The sequence below is a fragment of the Globicephala melas genome, chromosome 8 (genome assembly GCF_963455315.2).
Source record: "Globicephala melas chromosome 8, mGloMel1.2, whole genome shotgun sequence".
Lineage (NCBI taxonomy): Eukaryota > Metazoa > Chordata > Mammalia > Artiodactyla > Delphinidae > Globicephala > Globicephala melas.
Window position 1 is genome coordinate 92757500 of NC_083321.1, and position 19846 is coordinate 92777345.

The window sequence follows — 19846 nt, forward strand, 5'->3', positions numbered from 1 at the left end:
GAAATTCATAAAACATAGGAGCCTGAAGACACGATTTTCTCCTTGAATGCTGATCCTTTCACTGATAAACTCCTTCCCTGTCCCAAGATCCCACCACTTCTGAGATTGGGAGAAGTTTGGAATATACCTAGAGCAAAAGAGATGAAAGAGCTATTGGCAGGATTTTACCAGTTCATTCTTCCTATTGCTACAGAATAGCTACTCTCTGGGCTACAGATCCTAGAAATGGTGAAGAGGAGAAAATTAAGAGTCCCAGTTGGGCTTCAGGTACCAGTCCTCCTCTAAGCACGTAAAGGTAAATTTCAGGCTTCTGGTGGTTGTATATACGGCCCTGATGGCCCTCAAATTACAAAGCCCTTGATCAAATTATTGTAAGATCAATTCTGACCACATCCTCTACTTAATTCTGGTTGCTGGTTATCTTAGCTCAGACTGCCATAACAAAACACCAGAGACTGGATGACTTATACAACAGAAATTTTTGAAGTTGATTTATAGTTGATTTACAATGTTTGAGGTGTACAGCAAGGTGATTCAGTTATATATGTATACATATATGTGTGTATATATGTATATTCTTTTTCAGATTCTTTTCCATTATAGGTTATTACAAGATATTGAATACAGTTCCCTGTGCTATACAGTAGGTCCTTGTTGTTTATCTATTTTATATATAGTAGTGTGTATCTGTTAATCCCAAATTACCAATTTATCCCTCTCCCTCCCTTTCCCCTTTGGTAAGCATAGTTTGTTTTCTATGCCTGTGAGTCTATTTCTGTTTTGTAAATAAACTCATTTGTATCATTTTTTTTAGATTCCACATATAAGTGATATCACATGATATTATACAACAGAAATTTATTTCTTACTATCCTTGAGGCTGGAAGTCCAAGATCAAGGTGCCTGTATGGTCAGGTTCTGGTGAGAGCTCTCTTCCTGGTTTGGAGAAGGCAGCCTCCTGGCTGTGTCCTCACATGGCAAAAAGCAAGGGAGCTCTGGTCTCTTCTTTTTCTTATAAGGACACTAATCCAATCATGGGGTCCTACCCGAATGACCTCATCTAAACCTAATCATTTCCCAAAGGTCTATCTCCAAATAGCACATTGGGGGTTAAGGCTCCAACGTGTGAATTTGTGGGGAACACAAATATTTAGTCCATAACGTTGGTTGATTGCTTTATTTATTTATTTTTTAAATTCTCGGAGTCCCATTCTGCCCAGGACACTTCCCCTTTCTCTACCTTTTAAAACTTTTTATTATGAAAAATTTCAAACACAGAAATGTAAAGAGAATAGTACAATGATCCCTTATTTGCCTATATTCCAACTCAGTTATCACCTCTCTGCCTCTCTTTTTTCATTGGTCCCAACCTCCAACACAACAAGACAAGTAGTTTCTATGAAGACAGAAGCTGTGTTTATTTGGCATCCCTAGGATCAGGTAAAATGGCTGGCTCATGGGCACTTAATAAGTTGTTGCTGAATCAGTCCACTATGAAAATGACACTGTGCAAATGTGCTAGATGTTACGGGAGGTGCCAAGATAAATTAGACCCAGTTCCCGCCCTCAAGGAGTTTATAATCTAGAGGGGAAGTAATGGAGTCCACCTCACACTGGGTGAAAACTACCTGCCAGATACAGAAAGTGTATCTGTGTAAGATACATAGGTATCTATTCCCTGGGGCACAGTCAGACCCTAATCAAGGAGTTACTCTTCCTACCAAAGGAAAAGAGTCTTATTTTCCTCATCTCTACAAGAGAGGTGGCAAGAACACCAAGGGCTCAGATAAGCGCTCAGAACAGAAACCTGCAGGGTCAGACAAATGAAAAGAGAACTCATTCCTGGGAAGTGGGCATTTCACAAGAAGTGATAATGTGAGCAAACCTCTTCTGAAAGAAGGTGGCCAGGAGTTGGGTACCAAAAAGGAATGGTAAGCAATTGTAGATGAGGAGCTGGAGAATTGTCCACTAACAATAAGGGCCCTGATGCAAGAGGTCACATCCTAACCTAGATCGGATGGGACAGGAATAGCAGAGTTGCATAGCAAGTGGAGCAGGAAAATCTGAGATGGGCAGAGGAGACCAGAAGTCTTCAAGCCATAACTGCTTAAAGACCTCAGTAAGAAAAGAACTAGAAATTACTATAAGAACCCTACTCTAAACTAGCTTTTAGTAGGTCGCAAACAATTTTATTCAAGTTAACTCTGTGGTGAATTGTATTATGTTTCTCATTCCAGGTTATAAATAAAATCCTTAACAAACATGCCCTTAAGAAGGTTTATTTCCATCAGGGAGTGCCCCACATAGTGCTAAGACATGTATTCATACAGACGCAATGCCAGATGCCCACAGAAGACACAGGTGAAGTATTATGGAATCTCAGAGGAAGGAGAAATTTTCTTTTCAGCGGTTACAATCAGGGAAGCTTTGTGGAAATGGATATTTCAATTGGATCTTGAGAGATGGGTGAGATATGGACGCATATGGGAGATCAGAACAGGACATTTCTTAATAATAGCCACCTTTTTGTTTGGTTGGTTGTTGCTTTGTTTTTAATACAAACTACGTACAATTTTCAAATTTAGAAACTGGTAATAACACTTAACCAGTGTGGCTAAGAAATGAGTTTGGTTGCAGTTCCAGATCTTCTGTGTACCACCCTGGGCTCGTTTCCTCCTTGTTTAGTTGGAATGTTTTCTTGGCTCAGAATTCTGAATTTTATGCGTTTACACAAAATTCAGTCTATATTGGACCCGCTCCCATTCCCACCATCACCCCCTCAAACCCAGGTGTGTTCTCTTCCTTAGCTTTCTCAATGCACATGTGATGATATGTAGATGATAAATACAGAAAGACACATTAGGGGATTTGCTTGGTTTTTTTAATCAATAGACTAATTTTTTGAGCAGTCAGGTTTACAGAAAAACTGAGCAGAAAGTACACAGTTCCCAAATACCCCTTACCACTCCCGCACCCACATTTCCTATTTTATTAACATCATGCTTTAGTGTGGTACATTTGTTATGATTGATGAGTCAATATTGACACATTATTAACTAAGGTCTGTGTATGTATGGTCCATAGCTAAGGTCTGTGTATGTATGGTCCATACATCTCCAAATATATAATGACATGTATCCACCATTACAGTATCATACAGAATAGTTTCACTGCCCTAAAAATTCCCCTATGTTCCACCTGTTCATTCCTTCCTCCACACCCCAACCAGTGATCTTTTTACTGTTTCCATAGTTTTGCCTTTTATAAATGTCCTATAGTTAGAATCCTATAGTATACAGTCTTTTCAGATTGACTTCTTTCACTTAGTAATATGCATTTACGTTTCTTCTGTCTTTTCATGTCTTGATAGCACATTTCTTTTCAGTGCTGAATAATATTCCATTGTCTGGATATACCACAGTTGGTTTATTCACTCGCCTACTGAAGGACATCTTGGCTGCTTCCAAGTTCTGGCAATTATGAATAAAACTGCCTTAAATATTCCTGTGCAGGTTTTCATGTGGACTTACGTTTTCAACCCATTGGATAAATTCCGAGGAGCATGATTGCTGATTGCTGGATCATATGGTAAGAATTTGTTTCATTTTGTAAGATACCACTTAACTGTCTTCCAAAGTGGCTGTATAGTTTTGAATTCCCACCAGCAATGAATGAGCGTTCCTATTGCTGCACATCCTTGCCAGCATTCGGTGTTGTCAATGTTCTGGATTTTGACCCTTCTAATAGGTGTGTAGTGGTATCTCGTTGTTTTATTTGCAATTCCCTAGTGATATATGATGTGGAGCATCTTTTCACCTGAGTATTTGCCATGTGTATGTTTTCTTTGGTAAGATGTCTGTTCAGCTTGTGCCCATTTTTAGATTGGGTTGTTTGTCTTCATATTACTGAGGGCATTTGTTTTTGTTTTACAAAACAAAATGAGATTATGTATTTCTCTCTATCTTGCTTTTCTCACTTAGTACATTGTGGAAATCCCTCTAAATCAACTGACATAGATCTAATACATTCTTTTTCATGATTGGGTAACGTTCCATGGTATGAATGAATGGTCCACAGTTTATTCAAACATTCCCTGTGGATGGTTATTCCCCTTGCATCTGGTTCTTGCTATTACAAACAATGCTGCAGAGCACACCCTTGAGCTTATTTCCTCCCACCCTGGTGCTTTTATTTCTGTTATGAAAGGAGGATTTAGTTGGTGGCTAGGAGTACAAGTCCTGAATTCAGACAGCCTAGATTTGAAACCTAGCTCTTTACTTATGATCTGTGTCTCCTTGAGCAAGTCACCTGATCTCTCTGTGCCACGGGTTCTTCATTACTTCCTACAAAACAAGGATAATAATACCTCACAGGGTTGTTGTGAGGATTAAATGAGATAATATATTATTGTGCATGGAACAGAACCTGGCACAAAATAAGTACTCAATAATTGTCACCCTTGACTGTTTACAAGATAGATTCCTGGCAGTGGGATTGCTTGCTTGAAGGGTATGTGCATTAAAAATGTTTTTTTAATGATTCAATCTTTTATTTTTTTTAATTTTATTGACATATAGTTGATTTACAATGTGTTAATTTCTACTGTACAACAAAGTGATTCAGTTATACATATGTATACATACTTTTTCGTATTCTTTTCCATTATCGTTTATCACAGGATATTGAATATAGTTCCCTGTGCTATACAGTAGGACCTTGTTGTTTATACCGCATTTTAAATTCTGACAGATGTTTCCATATTGCTTTCAAAAAGTCAACAACGTTCATATTTCCACCACCATGAGAGTCCTTCCTTTCTATGTCACTGTCAGCAGTAGGCAGTATTACTCTTTTTAGTTCTTGCCAATTTGATAGGTATAAATGACAGCATTGTACTTGAATTTGCATTTCTCTGACTGCTGGGAAGATGAGCATCTGTTTATATGTCTTCTTGTCATTTGTATTTGCTCTTCTGTGAATTGTCCATTTATATCTTTTGTCCACTTTTCTATGTGTTGTCTTTTTGTTACCACATTGTGAAAATTCTTTACATTTATAGGTCTTAGTCCTTATATGTTCTTTGTATTGCAGAAACTTTTCTTGGGACTTCCCTGGTGGTCCAGTGGTTAAGAATCCACCTTCCAGTGCAGGGGACATGGGTTCTATCCCTGGTCGGGGAACTAAGATCTCACATGCCAAGGGGCAACTAAGCTCGCGCATGGTAACTACTGAGCCCGTGTACTCTGGAGCCTGTGCACCACACCTAGAGAGAAGCCTGTGTGCCGCAGCAAAGATCCCACGTGTCGCATCTAAGACCCAATGCAGCCAAATAAATAGTAAAAAAAAAAAAACAAAAAACTTTTCTTAACATATTAACAGTCTCTTTGTTTATGGAATCATTTTCCACAAACAGTTTTTGGGGTTTTTTTGGTATTGTTAAATCTATTCCTTTATAGCTCCTGGGTCTCCTGTCTTGATTTACAGGTTACATAACATTTAGTTTGTGTGTGTGTAGGTGCCTAAATTTTCTTCTATAATTTTAATTGTTTACATTTAAGCAGGGTTTTTTTTGCATATGATGTGAGGTAATAATCAAACTTCATTTTCCCTCTAGGCCATTTATTAAAGCCACTTTTCTCCAATAAGTTCAACTAGCATTTTTAATATAAAAAAATATCATATATTTTTGATATATTTCTGGATAATCTATTCTGTTCTCATATATTTTATTACACAGGCTTTATAATATAAATATCTATTATGGCTACTTTATCACTGTTGTTCTTTTTCATAATTTTCTTGGTTATTTTTAAACATTTTTTCTTCCACATAAACTTTAAGATAGTCTAATCAAAATTAAAAACGCTGTTATAAAATATCACAAAGTTTGCAACTATCTCCAACAAGGTATGCATATTCATATATATACTATCTTCCAAAGGTATACACACAAACACACATACTTTTTCACTGCACATTTGCGGTGCACATTATATTCTAATATATTCTAACACATGGGTAATTTTATTTTCATATGGGAAGATGAGGATATATTTATTTTAATATGCAAATGTGAAAAAATATTAACAATTGTTGAATCTAAGGTGTTCATTTGGTTGCTTGAACTATTCTTGCAGCTTTTCTGTAAGTTTAAATTCTTCTAAATAAGCAATTTATATTTATTTATTTTATATTATTATATATATTATATTATTATAATAAATAATCTGGGAATGTAGATTGGGGGATAAGGCCAATAAAATAAAGCCATAAGTTGCTAATTATTTAAGCTGGGTGATAGGGACATAAGGGCTCACTATATTATTCTATTTTGTATATTTTTAAAATAAGAATCTAATTTTTTAAAAAAATTGAAGTGGCATTTTCATTGGAATTCCATTTAAATCATGTAGTAAGTTGGTGACATCTTAGTTGTGTTAAGTCTTCCCATCCAAGAGCATGGTAGATCTTTCCTTTTATTCAGGTCTGGTTTTATGTCCTCTGGTAAGATTTCTCTTAGGCTTCAGATTGGTCATTCATTGTTCCAATAAGTATTTGCTTAGGTTCTTACCACAGGCTAGGCACTGTTCTAGAGGCTTGGCATCCATCAGTGAGCAAGACAAAGATCTCTGTCTTTTTGAAGCTTAATACTAATGAGGGGAATCCAACAATAAACTATAAAAGTAATAAAGAAATAATATAATATGGTAGAAAGTGACAAATGTGATGGATAAAAGTAAAGTACAGCAGGATAAAGGATTCAATAGTGCAGGGAGTGGGTGGTCAGCAAAAGCTTTATTGATGGTGGTGACATTGAATAAAGACGTGAAGGAGGTGAGGGAGTTAGCCACAAAGAAACTGGAAGAAAAATATTTGAGGAAGAGGGAAAATGTTTGTATGCTGAAAAGAATTATCTGATAAAGAGTGAAAAATGATGACTACTAGGAAGGAGAAGGGACAATTGCTGGAGTGATGTCCTTCATTAGATGACAGCAATGGAATCTATGGTGCAGGTGGAGGGACTGACTTAAGGCAGGAGCACAGAGAGTTCACCTATGAGCATAGGTAGGAAGGTGGAGAGGTGTGGTGTTGGGAGTTTGTGAAAGTCTTCTGGTTGCTTCAACTTTCTCAGTAAAATAGGGAGCAAGGTCATGATCTGGATGGGAGTTAAGACGTTTTGAGGAGAGAGAAGCTATGAAATTCTCATCCAGAAGAGTGGATGAATGAATGAACTAGGGGTATATACCATCGTTGCTGGGCAGCACTGAAACTCACTTGAAGTTCATGGGACCAGTTAGCTAGGCTATGTTTTTTCTCCAGCCACTTTCAGCTGCTCAGAGCAAGTAAAATGTTTTTATGTATCTAGAGTTGTGGTTATTACCAAATAAATATGATTATATACATGGATTTGAATATAGTGACTGATCATGGAATTTAAGTTAGATCAAGAAAGAAGAAAGGCCACAAAGGGAATAAGGTATAGTGAAAAGGCAGTAGGAGGACAGGACGTCCTGGGGGATTAAAGAATTGCAGGTGTCAGAGTACTGAAAAGAGTGTGGGGTCAGAAAAGAGTGACAGTTGGTTAGAGAGGGAAATGCATGGCCATGATGAAAGGTTGTAGTTATTGGTAAAATAAGATGGAGGATTTCCCTGGTGGTCCAGTTGTTAAGACTCGGAGCTTCCACTGCCAGGGGAACGGGTTCAATCCCTGGTTGGGGAAGTTCCACATGCTGCGTGGTGTGGCCAAAAAAAACCCAATGGAAATAGGGTGGAGGACAATATTAATGGAGGAGAGGATGTCAAGGAATTGAGAGGTAGGATGTTAGAAGGATTGTCTACATGTGTATTGAGATTACCAAGAATTAAGAGGAGGAATTCTGGAGAGTAAGCCAGGAGCTAAAACAGTAAACACTACCGCAGAAAGAGCTGAATGGCTGCCACTGAGACCCTACAGCCTGAAAAGCCGAAAATATTTGCTATCTGGCTCTTGGCAGAAAAAGTGTGTCAATTCCTTCTTTAAAGTCTTGTTCATAAAACTGCAGGGGTGGGACTTTCCTGGTGGCACAGTGGTTAAGAATCTGCCTGCCAGTGCAGGGAACATGGGTTTGAGTCCTGGTCTGGGAAGGTCCCACATGCCACGAACCGCTAAGCCCGTGCACCACAACTACTGAGCCTGCACTCTAGAGAGCCTGCAAGCCACAACTACTGAGCCCCCATGCCACAACTACTGAAGCCTGCAAGCCTAGAGCCCGTGCTCCGCAGCAAGAGAAGCCACCGCAATGAGAAACCTGCACACTGCAATGAAGAGTAGCCCTTGCTCAACACAACTAGAGAAAGCCCACGCGCAGCAACGAAGACCCAATGCAGCCAAAAATAAATAAATAAATAAATTTATTTTAAAAACTGCAGGGGTCACATCATCCAACGTGGGAAGAGAAAATGGGTTTTCCTCCTCCTCTCAAATAATATTCTGATCCAAGTAGACTAGCATTAACCAAATACCCTGTGTTCTGTGGCTTTTCTCTTTATTTTCTTCATTGCCCTGGTGGTTTTATCCCATTCTGTAGATGAGTCACTGATGCTCAGAAAGTCCCAAGGTGAGTAAGCATTGAGGTCGGCCTTCATCATTAGACTGCCTCTCTTGGAAAGGCAAAAAAGATAATAAAAACATTTCAGTTTATTACGATACCATAGGTGGCCTTATTGCATCTGAGAGTTGAACTGATAGATATGCAGTTCCTTCTTTGACATCTAAAAGTAAAGGAAACAAAACTAATGACATTGAAAGTAAAAAAGTAAAGAAATAAAATAAAATAGTAAATACATGAGGTGGGTATACTGGGATGAGAAGAATATCAGAAGATGCCTGAAGCTATTACAGAGAGTGGGTGATGTCTGAAAACATGAGATTCTGAGCTTGGGGTTATCAGGGAGGAAAGACTGAGAATGATCTGAAAATAGCAGGATACCTACCTGATGTCCGGGCCCAATAATATGACAGTCGTGGGAGTATATACATACAGCCACCACTTTAAATGCAAAAAGATGAAGGGAATGTTCAAGAAATATTTGAGAATATAGGTGATTTTGCTGATAATGGATCATAAAATTGAGAGTAAATAGTGGAAGAATTTTAGGAGTTGGGAGGGGTGGGGGGGGGACAGAGTAGGGGATATGCCAATCTTTATGGGGCTTCCAATGTGGGATACGGGGTGTCATGGAAGAACCCCAACCTCATTGAGGAAGGCAAGAAGTAACAAGACTCCAAAGGTGATAACTAGGCAAGCAAGCGGGTTGGTCTGCCACAACTCCTTGGTGGCTGAAAGTTGACATTGAAACTTAATGGATCAGAGCAAAACAGTTTCTTACAGCACAGCAAACAGCAGGAGTATCAGCCTAACTGTGCTGATTCCCCTTGCCCTTAGGCCCCACAGGATGATATAATAGGCCCAGATGGACGCTGCACATGGAGTGGGTTGTGCCACAGCTAAGTATTTCAGGCCCAAGCCTCAGTATCTTTTATAGTAAGCAGCAGACAAGCCAGCGCCCCTCCCCGCAGAAGGTACAGTTGAGCAAGCAAACAGCAGTCACACCGTGGTCACCTTGAGCTACTTAGTTGCTCCTCTGACTATCGAAACTGCTCAATAACATGGGATAAGTCTCGCAGTTGGTACCCTCTGCAGGGATGTCCAGGACACACAAGGGATTGCCTCTCCCAACTTCATGGTGATTGATATAAACAGAGATCAAACACATAATGGGATTAGTTCCAAGGGATTCAAGGCAGAAGTTCAAGTCTGTTCAGTGTGGTTAGGGAATAGGGAGTGGTGGGTGTCTGGGTATTATTTTTTACCCCTGTTAATAGAGGCAAGGAAGTCTAGGGATTCAAGATCTCAGTCCCAGTTCATGTACCCCTCTTGTTCTCTGATGATGTAGGTAGAAAGCCTGATGGAAGGGGAAGGTTATAATCAAGTTCTCAGGAGCTCAGGTTCACTCTTGGCCCTGTTGGTGGAGGGGCACATTTACACCAGATGCAAAATCCACTTTGATACCTGCTGAAGGAGTTGGGATTTCTCAGGAAACCAGGGGTTAGTCTGAGGTTAGAGATCCCCTCTTTGATTACATGATGTGAATAGAAGACCTGAGAGTTGTGTGGTCTTAGTTCAGTGCATGGACCAGTTACACAGGCACACCCTGCACTCTTTATTTTTTTTTGGCCATGCCACACGGCTTATGGGATCTTAGTTCACTGACCAGGGATCGAACCTGGGCCCACAGCAGTGAAAGCCAGTGAAAGCATGCAGTCCTAACCACTGGACCACCAGGAAATTACACCCCCTCTGCTCTCTTGATGTTGGGGTAAAAGAACTCATGGAGACATGGTCTTAATCCCTACATACCAGTTCACTCAGACTCCTATTGGGGAAGGGCAAACTTGTTTCTTCAGTCTTTGTCTTTTTTTTTTTTTCGGATTTTATATATATATATATATATAATATTATATATATATAATATAATATATATAAAACACAAAATGCACCATTTTAGCTTTTTTTTTTGCAGTACGCGGGCCTCTCACTGTTGTGGCCTCTCCCGTTGTGGAGCACAGGCTCCGGACGCACAGGCTCAGCGGCCATGGCTCACGGGCCTAGCCGCTCCGCAGCATGTGGGATCCTCCCGGAATGGGGCACGAACCCGTGTCCCCTGCATTGGCAGGCGGACTCTCAACCACTGTGCCACCAGGGAAGCCCCATTTTAGTTATTTTTAAGTGCACAGTTCAGTTGCATTAAGTTGCAAGTTGCATTCATATCGTTGTGCAACTGTCACTGCCATCCATCTCCAGAACTTTTTCATCTTCCCCAACTGAAATTTTGTACTTATTAAACACTAACTCCCCATTCCCCTCTCCAAGCCCCTGGTAACCATCATTCTACTTTCTGTCTCTATAAATGTGACTACTCTAGTACCTCATGTAAGTGGAATCATACAGTGCTTGTCCTTTTGTGACTGGCTTATTTCACTTAGTATAATGTCCTCAAGGTTCATCCATGTTGTAGCATGTGACAGAATTTCCTTTTTTTTTTTTTTTTTTTGACCACGCCATTCACCTTGTGGGATTTTAGTTCCCTGACCAGGGACTGAACCCAAGTCCTTGGCATTGAAAGCACAGAGTTCTAACCACTGGCCCACCAGAGAATTCCCGAGAATCTCCTTACTCTTTAAGGCTGAGTAATATTGCACTGTACACAGACTACATTCTGTTTGTCCATTTATCCATCAAGGAATGCTTGGGTAGTTTCTGACCCTTTTGATTAAAACATCTGGGGGGAAAAAAAAACATCTGGGGAAACTAGAAGGCCCCTTTTCCTCCTTGATGGGGATAGGAAGTCCATACACTTTGATTATAATCATAATTCATAATCTTCGGGATGTATGTGCTACTAACACTGATCCTGATCCAAGTATGGTCTTATTTATTCATTTATTTATATAATGAATTCACTGTCTAACTTTAAAAATGGAACGTTGCCAATAATTTACAATCTATTTATTTGCTTCTTCCTTACCTTCTTCCCTTGCCCACCCTAAGGGTTTTTTTCATATATTTTATTGCACCTTATTCCTGAAATATATACTGTTCATGACACTACCCATTTATAAAAACTGGTAGAACTTTATAGCACAAAGAATGAATCTTAATGTATGAAAATTTTAAAAAATCAACCAGGAGGACAGAAGATTCTAGGATGGAATATAGACTATTACAAAAGAATCTATATTATAAATGACATTATTTCACTGAAGTGGGTGAGGAAAAAGAGGTGCTGACTTAAGTATGCATTGGCAGGCGGATTCTCAACCACTGCACCACCAGGGAAGCCCTCTTTTTCTTTTTTTTTAAATTAATTAACTAATTTATTTATTTTTGTCTGCGTTGGGTCTTCATTGTTGCGCGTGGGCTTTCTCAAGTTGTGGCTAGCGGGGGCTACTCTTCGTTGCGGTGCATGGGCTTCTCATTGCAGTGGCTTCACTTGCTGCGGAGCACAGGCCCTAGGTGCGCGGGCTTCAGTAGTTGTGGTATGCAGGCTCAGTAGTTGTGGCACACAGGCTTAGTTGCTCCATGGCATGTGGGATCTTCCCAGACCAGGGCTCGAACCTGAGTCCCCATCATTGGCAGGTGAACTCTTAACCACTGTGCCACCAGGGAAGTCCCCATGATACTCTTTTTGAGGTATCAAAAAATTTACATTTTTTCCCATGAAAATATCATGGAAAAAATTTGTGTTTTGTTTTGTTCTCTGTCTTCAATATTAGAGTCTTTTCTCAGATATCTAGTAACTTTGGCTTCTGCTTGGCTCTTGGTTAAGAATGAGGAAGTAGGGCTTCCCTGGTGGTGCAGTGGTTGAGAGTCTGCCTGCCGATGCAGGGTACACGGGTTCGTGCCCCGGTCTGGGAAGATCCCACGTGCCGCGGAGCGGCTGGGCCCGTGAGCCATGGCCGCTGAGCCTGCGCGTCAGGAGCCTGTGCTCCGCAACGGGAGAGGCCACAACAGTGAGAGGCCCGTGTACCGCAAAAAAAAAAAAAAAAAAAAAAAGAATGAGGAAATAAATATCTGTTGAAATCTCTGAGCACATCCGTGGGGCTTGCTGACTTTGAGCTTCACTATAGGGGTGAACTGCATGGGTCATTTGTTGAGAACAAGATTCCCCAGAGAAATTTCTTTCAACCACCTGCCTTGATAGTAAAGGTGTATGTTCTGGGAGCCAAGTGGGAAAAAGGTTAGGGACTCTGCGTACCCAGCATTCAGTATATGAAGAGTCATTTCATCCTCCTGCTTCACTGTGCTTCCCATCCTCCAGTCCAGAACCTCTCTGGTTTACCTTCTCCAGAGAATATAACTCAAATATTCTCCTGGGATGAGGGACAGGCTCAACCAATGCTGTGGAGTGGGAAATCTATCTTTCACACTTAGCTTTCACACAACCCTCCTCATTTTAGTCCAGCCCCACCCCCACCCCCAGTTCCAGAGGTACTTAGTGCTGTCAACCCCTGTGCCTTCTGAGGATTTTGTGATGTAATTCAGGTTGGCTCTCAGATTTGCCCACTGCCAGTTAGGCATTGAGCCTACTCTGTTCTTTCAAACTAATAACGCTTTGATTATTACCTACTGTTCTTCCTGTCCTAGTGAGTCTTTTTTCTTTTAAAAATACCATTACTGTATTGATAGTCATGCTTTGAGAGGGAGTGAAATTAGATGGATGTGCTCAGTTTGCCATATTAATTCAGAACCTTCTTACCTCCGGTCTCGCTCCCGTCAAATCCTACCTACAAGTCTTTACCTCATCTCTTGCCAGAAACAAGTGGAATCAGGGTGAGGGAGTCTAGACAGGCTCCCTGTGGAGGGTGACCAGTGATTCAGGTCAATGTCAGTGAAGGCATGGTAAATCCTGTCTCCCTCTGAGTCAACACTGAGATCCAAGAGGCTCTATCTTCGGGGTGAGACAAGATAGCAAGCACCAACACACCATGACAATGTTAATAATGGAGCCATTAGTTTGAAACAGAACCTAATGAGCAGGACCAGAGATGGGGCCTCGCCCCCAGAAAGGGTAGTCTGGGAAGAATTGTATAGGTTGTCACTTAACCCAATGGTGAGGTTCAGGATAGGCCTATAGTTTCAGTGAGGAGAACTAAAGGACTAATCCAGAAATCACATAGAGCTAGAGCTGGGATGGTAGGCTTCAGCTCCAAGGACTCACCACTGGAGCAAGACTAACACCAGAGAGACTGTAGCCCCTAGGTCCTTGCTACTCAGAATATGGGTTCAAGGACCAACAGCTGGGGTATCATCTACTAGCTTGTTAGAAATACATAATCACAGGACCTACCCTAAGCTTATTGTGTCAGAACCTACATTTTAACAAGATCCTCAGCTGATATGAGTCTGCCCACAGTTTAAAGGTCTTCTATACCTACCTCTGGGGGCAAGCTAAGGGCAACAGTTGCTACAATTAGGGATACTCTTACAGACTTGCAGAAAATAAATCAAACTGAACTGACACTACTTTATTCGTGGTGAGTAAATGGATTTTCCAGTGCTTGATCTACTCAGATAAAACCCAAGTATACCATTATGATGGGACCACAAAGTCAATAAAATTTGTAGGATGGTCATATTTTCTCAATTAATATGGAAGGGCTCATCATACTCTTACGTTATTAATTTTATGAAGGCACTAAAACCAGATGGAGAAACACGTGTCTTATGTTTCAACAATTGCCAAGGGTTTAGAAAAACAAACCAAGAAAAACATGAGGACCTTTGGGAATCTAAAAGACGAAATGTAGGATTTGTGTAGCCTCACATTCTTGGTGTAGTAGAAACATAGTATTTTGAGTCAAAAGACCTGGTTTGAATCACATGTCCTTCACTTACTGGCTAATAGTGGCCAAGTTATTCAACCTCTGAGTTTTCTCATCTGAAAATGAGGAATAATAATACCAAATCATAGGGTTAAGTGAGCATTAAATAAGATGGTAAAGGGACTTTAAAGCTATGAGGTACTGTGCAAATGTGACTTTTGTTGTTATTAAGCCCCTGGTTCAATTACAATTCTGTAAAGTAGAGCTATGACCAAACTGTATGACTAGAAAGTCTGGGGAATGCGGTAATTACCTGCATGTTGTGATTTGAGAGACACCAGAAAAGGTCTTTGCTTGAGTGATAACTACAGCGTCTGAAATTCCGCCATCAATGTTATTATTCCTTGAGGTTAAATTAGTCTATTGTCTCCGTGAATCCCTCTGTTAAAATCCAAATTCCACAATGAAAATACAATCAGCCCCCACTTGTTTTATTGCTTTAAATGTTTCAAAATTTTTTCGTATTTATTATCTTATATTACCCTTTCAATTATGTGATATGGTGGGGTTGATATTTTTACTATTTTTGCCATTTTGCAAATAAACTAATTGAGGCTCAGACAGCTGAACGTGATTTAACCAAGTTCACACAGTCACTTCCATCCCTCCTGAAACTCAAGTCAAACATTTAAGTAAGTCTTTATCCTTCCTTTCCCTGCTATCTTATATTCGAGGCATGAAAAGATGCTATCAGTTCTACCTCCAAAATATTTTAAAATCCATTTTCTCTTCTCCATGTCTACTGCTATTTACTTTATCTACCATATTTCTACATCATTATCATCTCTACACTATCATCTCTCACCTGGACTACTGTGATACCCTTCTGACTCTTCTCCCTGCTTCTACCTTTACCCCCACAATGCATCCTCATAAAGTAACCGAAATGATCTTTTAAAAACAGAAAGTGGATTTTCAACAAATGGTGCTGGATATCCACATGCCAAAGAATGAAATTGGACTCTTACCGTACACCGTATACAAAAATTAACTCAAGGGGCTTCCCTGGTGGCGCAGTGGTTGAGAGTCCGCCTGCCGATGCAGGGGACGCGGGTTTGTGCTCTGGTCCGGGAAGATCCCACATGCCGCGGAGTGGCTGGGCCCGTGAGCCATGGCCGCTGAGCCTGCATGTCTGGAGCCTGTGCTCCGCAACGGGAGATGCCACAACAGTGAGAGGCCCACGTACTGCAAAAAAAAAAAAAAAAAAAAAAACTCAAAATGGATGAAAGATCTAAACGTAGAAGCTAAAACTATAAATCTCTTAGAAGAAAACATAGTAGAAGAGAAGCTTTATGACATTGGATTTGGCAATGATTTCTTGGATACAACACCAAAACCACAGGCAACAAAAGAAAAAATAAATAAATTGGACTTCATCAAAATTAAAAACACTTTGTGGGGCTTCCCTGGTGGCGCAGTGGCTGAGAATCTTCCTGCCAATACAGGGGACACGAGTTTGAGCCCTGGTCTGAGAAGATCCCACATGCCGCGGAGCAACTAGGCCCATGAGCCACAACTACTGAGCCTGTGTGTCTGGAGCCTTTGCTCCACAACAAGAGAGGCTGCGACAGTGAGAGGCCCGCGCACCGCGATGAAGAGTGGCCCCTACTTGCCACAACTAGAGAAAGCCCTCGCACAGAAACGAAGACCCGAGACGGCCAAAAATAAATAAGTAAATAAATAAATTTATAAAAAAAAAAAACACTTTGTGCATCAAGGAACACCATCAACAGAGTGAAAAGACAACCCATGGAGTGGGAGAAAATATTTGCAAATACCTGATAAAGGATTAATATCCAAAATACAAAGAACTCCTACAACTCATCAACAGAAAAACAAACAAACCAATTAAAAATGAGCAAAGGACTTGAATGGACTTTTTCTCCAAAAAAGATATACAGATGGTCAATAAGCACATGAAAAGATGCTCAACATCACTAATCATTAGGGAAGTGCAAATCAAAACCACAATGAGGGGGCTTCCCTGGTGGCGCAGTGGTTGAGAGTCCGCCTGCCGATGCAGGGGACATGGTTTCGTGCCCCGGTCCGGGAAGATCCCACATGCTGCGCAGTGGCTGGGCCCGTGAGCCATGGCCACTGAGCCTGCGCGTCCAGAGCCTGTGCTCCAGCAACAGGAGAGGCCACAACAGTGAGAGGCCCGTGTACTGCAAAAAAAAAAAAAAAACCACAATGAGATACCACTTCACATTCATTAGGATGATGAAAGAAAGAAAGAAAAAGAAAGAAGAAAGGGAAAAGAAAAGTAAAAGAGGAAAAGAAGGGAAGGGAGAAGGAAGGAAGAAAGAAGAAAGAAGGAAGAGGAAGGAAGGGAAGGAGGGAGGGAGAGATGGAGGGAGAGAGGGAGAAAGGAAGAGAGGGAGATGAAAGAAAGAAAGAAAGAAAGAAAGAAAGAAAAAGAAAGAGGAAGGATGGAAGGAAGGGAGAAAGAAAAGGAAAGAAAAGAACAAGTGTTGACAAAGATATGCAGAAATTGGAACCCTTGTGCATTGCTGATGGGAATGGAAAATGGTGAAGCCACTGTGAAAAACAGTATGGCAGTTCCTCAAAAAAATTAAAGAATTAGGGAATTCCCTGGTGGTCCAGTATTTAGGACTCCGCACTTTCACTGCTGAGGGCCCAGGTTCAATCCCTGGTCAGGGAACTAAGATCCTAAAATCCGTGCAGCACGTCCAAACAAACAAACAAAAGAATTATCATACAATCCAGCAATTCTACTTATGGGTATGTATTCAAAAGAATTGAAAGCAAAGACTTGAACAGATATTTGTACATTCATAGGAGCATTATTCACAATAGCCAAAGATGGAAAAAACACAAATGTCCACTGATGTATGAATGGATAAACAAAACATGAGGGGTTTTTTGTATATACATTCAATGGAATATGCTTCAGCCTTAAAAATGAAGGAAATTATGACACATGCTACAACATGATGAACCTTAAAGATATTATGCTGAGTGAAATAAGCCAGACACAAAAGGACAAATACTGTATGATTCCATTCATATGAGGTACCTAGAAGAGTCAAATTCATAGAGACAGAAAGTAGAATGGTGGTTGCCAGGGGTAGGGGGAGAGGAGAATGCGGAGTTATTTTTTAATAGATACCGAATCTAACTTTAGGAAGATGAAAAAGTTCTGGAGATGGGTGGTGGTGATAGTTTCACAACAGTGTGAATGTACTTAATGCCACTGAACTATACACCTAAAAATAATTAAAGTGGTAAGTGTTATGTATATCTTACAAAAACAAACAAACCAACCAAAAATCCCTCCAAAGCAGAAACCTGATCTTCTCAATCCTCTCCTTAGGATCTTTTAATGATTCCTGTTTACAGTTAGCATGGGCTGCAAGGCCCTGCATGACCTGGCTGGTGTTTACTTTGCCAACCTATTTTGGGAAGGAAGAAAGGGAGGTCAGGAGCGATAAAGGGAGGAATCAGAGCTGAGATCCAAATCCAGGTCTCCTGACTCTCAATGATATAGTCTGTCTACTGTAATTACCTGCCTCCTATATTTGTAAGTTAAACTTAATCAGCTAATTAACACCTTAGATCAAATAATTTAACAATTGTTTTCCAATGTGATACCTTGCTGAGAATACAGTCCTTACCTACATAATATGATAACTTTTACATGAAGAAAGATATCCTGAGCAGGTAGCACTGGAAAATAAAAGCAGAGTGGGGAACTGCAGTCAGTTCTGATTTGTTCTAACTGGGGAAGCAGGGGAAGCTTTACAGAGGAAGGGCTATTAGGACTCAGCAAAGCTTTAAGAAGAAGTAGAATTTCCATGGGTAAAGGATGGTAAAAAGGACACTGAAGGCAGAGGACAGCCAGAGCAAAGACAAGGGAAAATGCACGAGTGGAGAATGCCTGGGAACAGTCAGGTAGATGGAAGGGTGGAGCAGATGGAGTGTAGACTGGAGGGGTGGGAGATGAAGCTGGGGAGGCAGTTCAGGACCTAAAAGGGAGAAGGGAACCCAAAGCCATGATAAGGAAACTGGACTTTAAGAGAAAAGGAGAGTGAGTCACTGCACTGTAGAATCAGAGCCGAGGAACCCCAGGAGTTTTTGGTGGAGAGAAAGGGAAAGGGCAACGTCATGGGCCAAGTACCTGCATCTGAGCATGTGGGGACTTAGGATGGGGAAGGCAGAAAGATGGGGAAGAAAGAGGAAGGTCTCTTCCGGACCTATGCTCAGACAGGGAAATTAAGAGGAGGGAACCAGAGACAGGCGCTAGACAACTGTGGTACTGTTTGATGAACTCTCAAGAGTGTAGTTGGCACAGGAAACTATATTAAATATCTTGTGATAAACCATAATAGAAAAGAATATGAAAAAGAATGTGTATATATGTATAACTGAATCACTTTGCTGTACAGCAGAAATTAACACAACATTGTAAATAAACTATACTTCAATAGAATAATTTTTTTTAAAAAGAGTGTAGTTCCAACCTGGAATCAAGAGACCTTAATGAAAAAAGTAACAGAGGTGGGTGGATCCTAGAGGGTTTTGATAAAGATCTTAGATAATTTCCTTATTTTAGAAATTTTAGCTTAAGTCCTTGAAAATTGCACTAATACCTCTGGCTGACTGGCTATCTACAACAGCAGAGTGAATGGCATAAATAAGTAAGATTTTTTAAAGTTCAATGTTTATAGGCATATTTATTTTAAAAGTGACTGAGGACTTCCCTGGTGGCACAGTGGTCAAGAATCTGCCTGCCAACGCAGGGGACACAGGTTCGAGCCCTGGTCCGGGAAGATCCCACATGCTGCAGAGCAACTAAGCCCTTGCGCCACATTACTGAGCCTGCATGCCACATCTATTGAGGCTGCATGCTGCAACTACTGAAGCCTGCGTGCCTAGAGCCTGTGCTCTGCAACAAGAGAAGCCATTGCAATGAGAAGTCCGCACACTGTAATGAAGAGTAGCCCCCACTCGCCGCAACTAGAGAAAGCCCACATGTAGTAACAAAAACCTAATGCAACCAAAAAAATTTTTTTTAATAAATAAATAAATAAAATAAAAAATGACTGAATTAGAAGACATTAAATAATGTTGATACACACCAGGAAGGGATTAGGCAAGGAAAGGCATGTTATTTCACCACAAGAAATAAAGACCATAGTTAGACGTTAATGACCAGCCAAAGATTTAGGTCTCGTGGTAGTTTTCCTAGCTCCAGAGGATCATTATGGTGGAAACTTCTTTATGGTACTTAGCTGACATAAACAGATGGCAGTTGGAGAATTTTACTCTGTGACCCCAATGTAGTGTTAAAAAGAAAGAACTCTTTTAACAAGTCTGGTGTGTTAGGAGGGAAGGCACAAAAATCCAAAATGGTTTGGTGATACTGAAAATCCTATCAAGTAAGAGGGCATAGTGAAGCTC

The 19846-nt window shown here is 40.5% G+C and overlaps 1 protein-coding gene across 4 annotated transcripts in view; it reads right to left on the minus strand.

Annotated features, from left to right (window-relative positions):
- SIK3 (SIK family kinase 3) overlaps window positions 1-19846 on the minus strand; it is a 294304-nt gene that overhangs the window by 262974 nt on the left and 11484 nt on the right. For all 4 annotated transcript variants that reach the window (XM_060304092.1, XM_060304091.1, XM_060304089.1 and 1 more), the window contains 2 exons: window positions 15394-15610; window positions 14679-14806 (listed from right to left, as the gene is read on the minus strand). In XM_060304092.1, the coding sequence (XP_060160075.1) occupies window positions 14679-14684 (6 nt within the window). In that variant the 5' untranslated portion in view covers window positions 14685-14806; window positions 15394-15610. The remainder of the gene's footprint in view (window positions 1-14678; window positions 14807-15393; window positions 15611-19846) is intronic.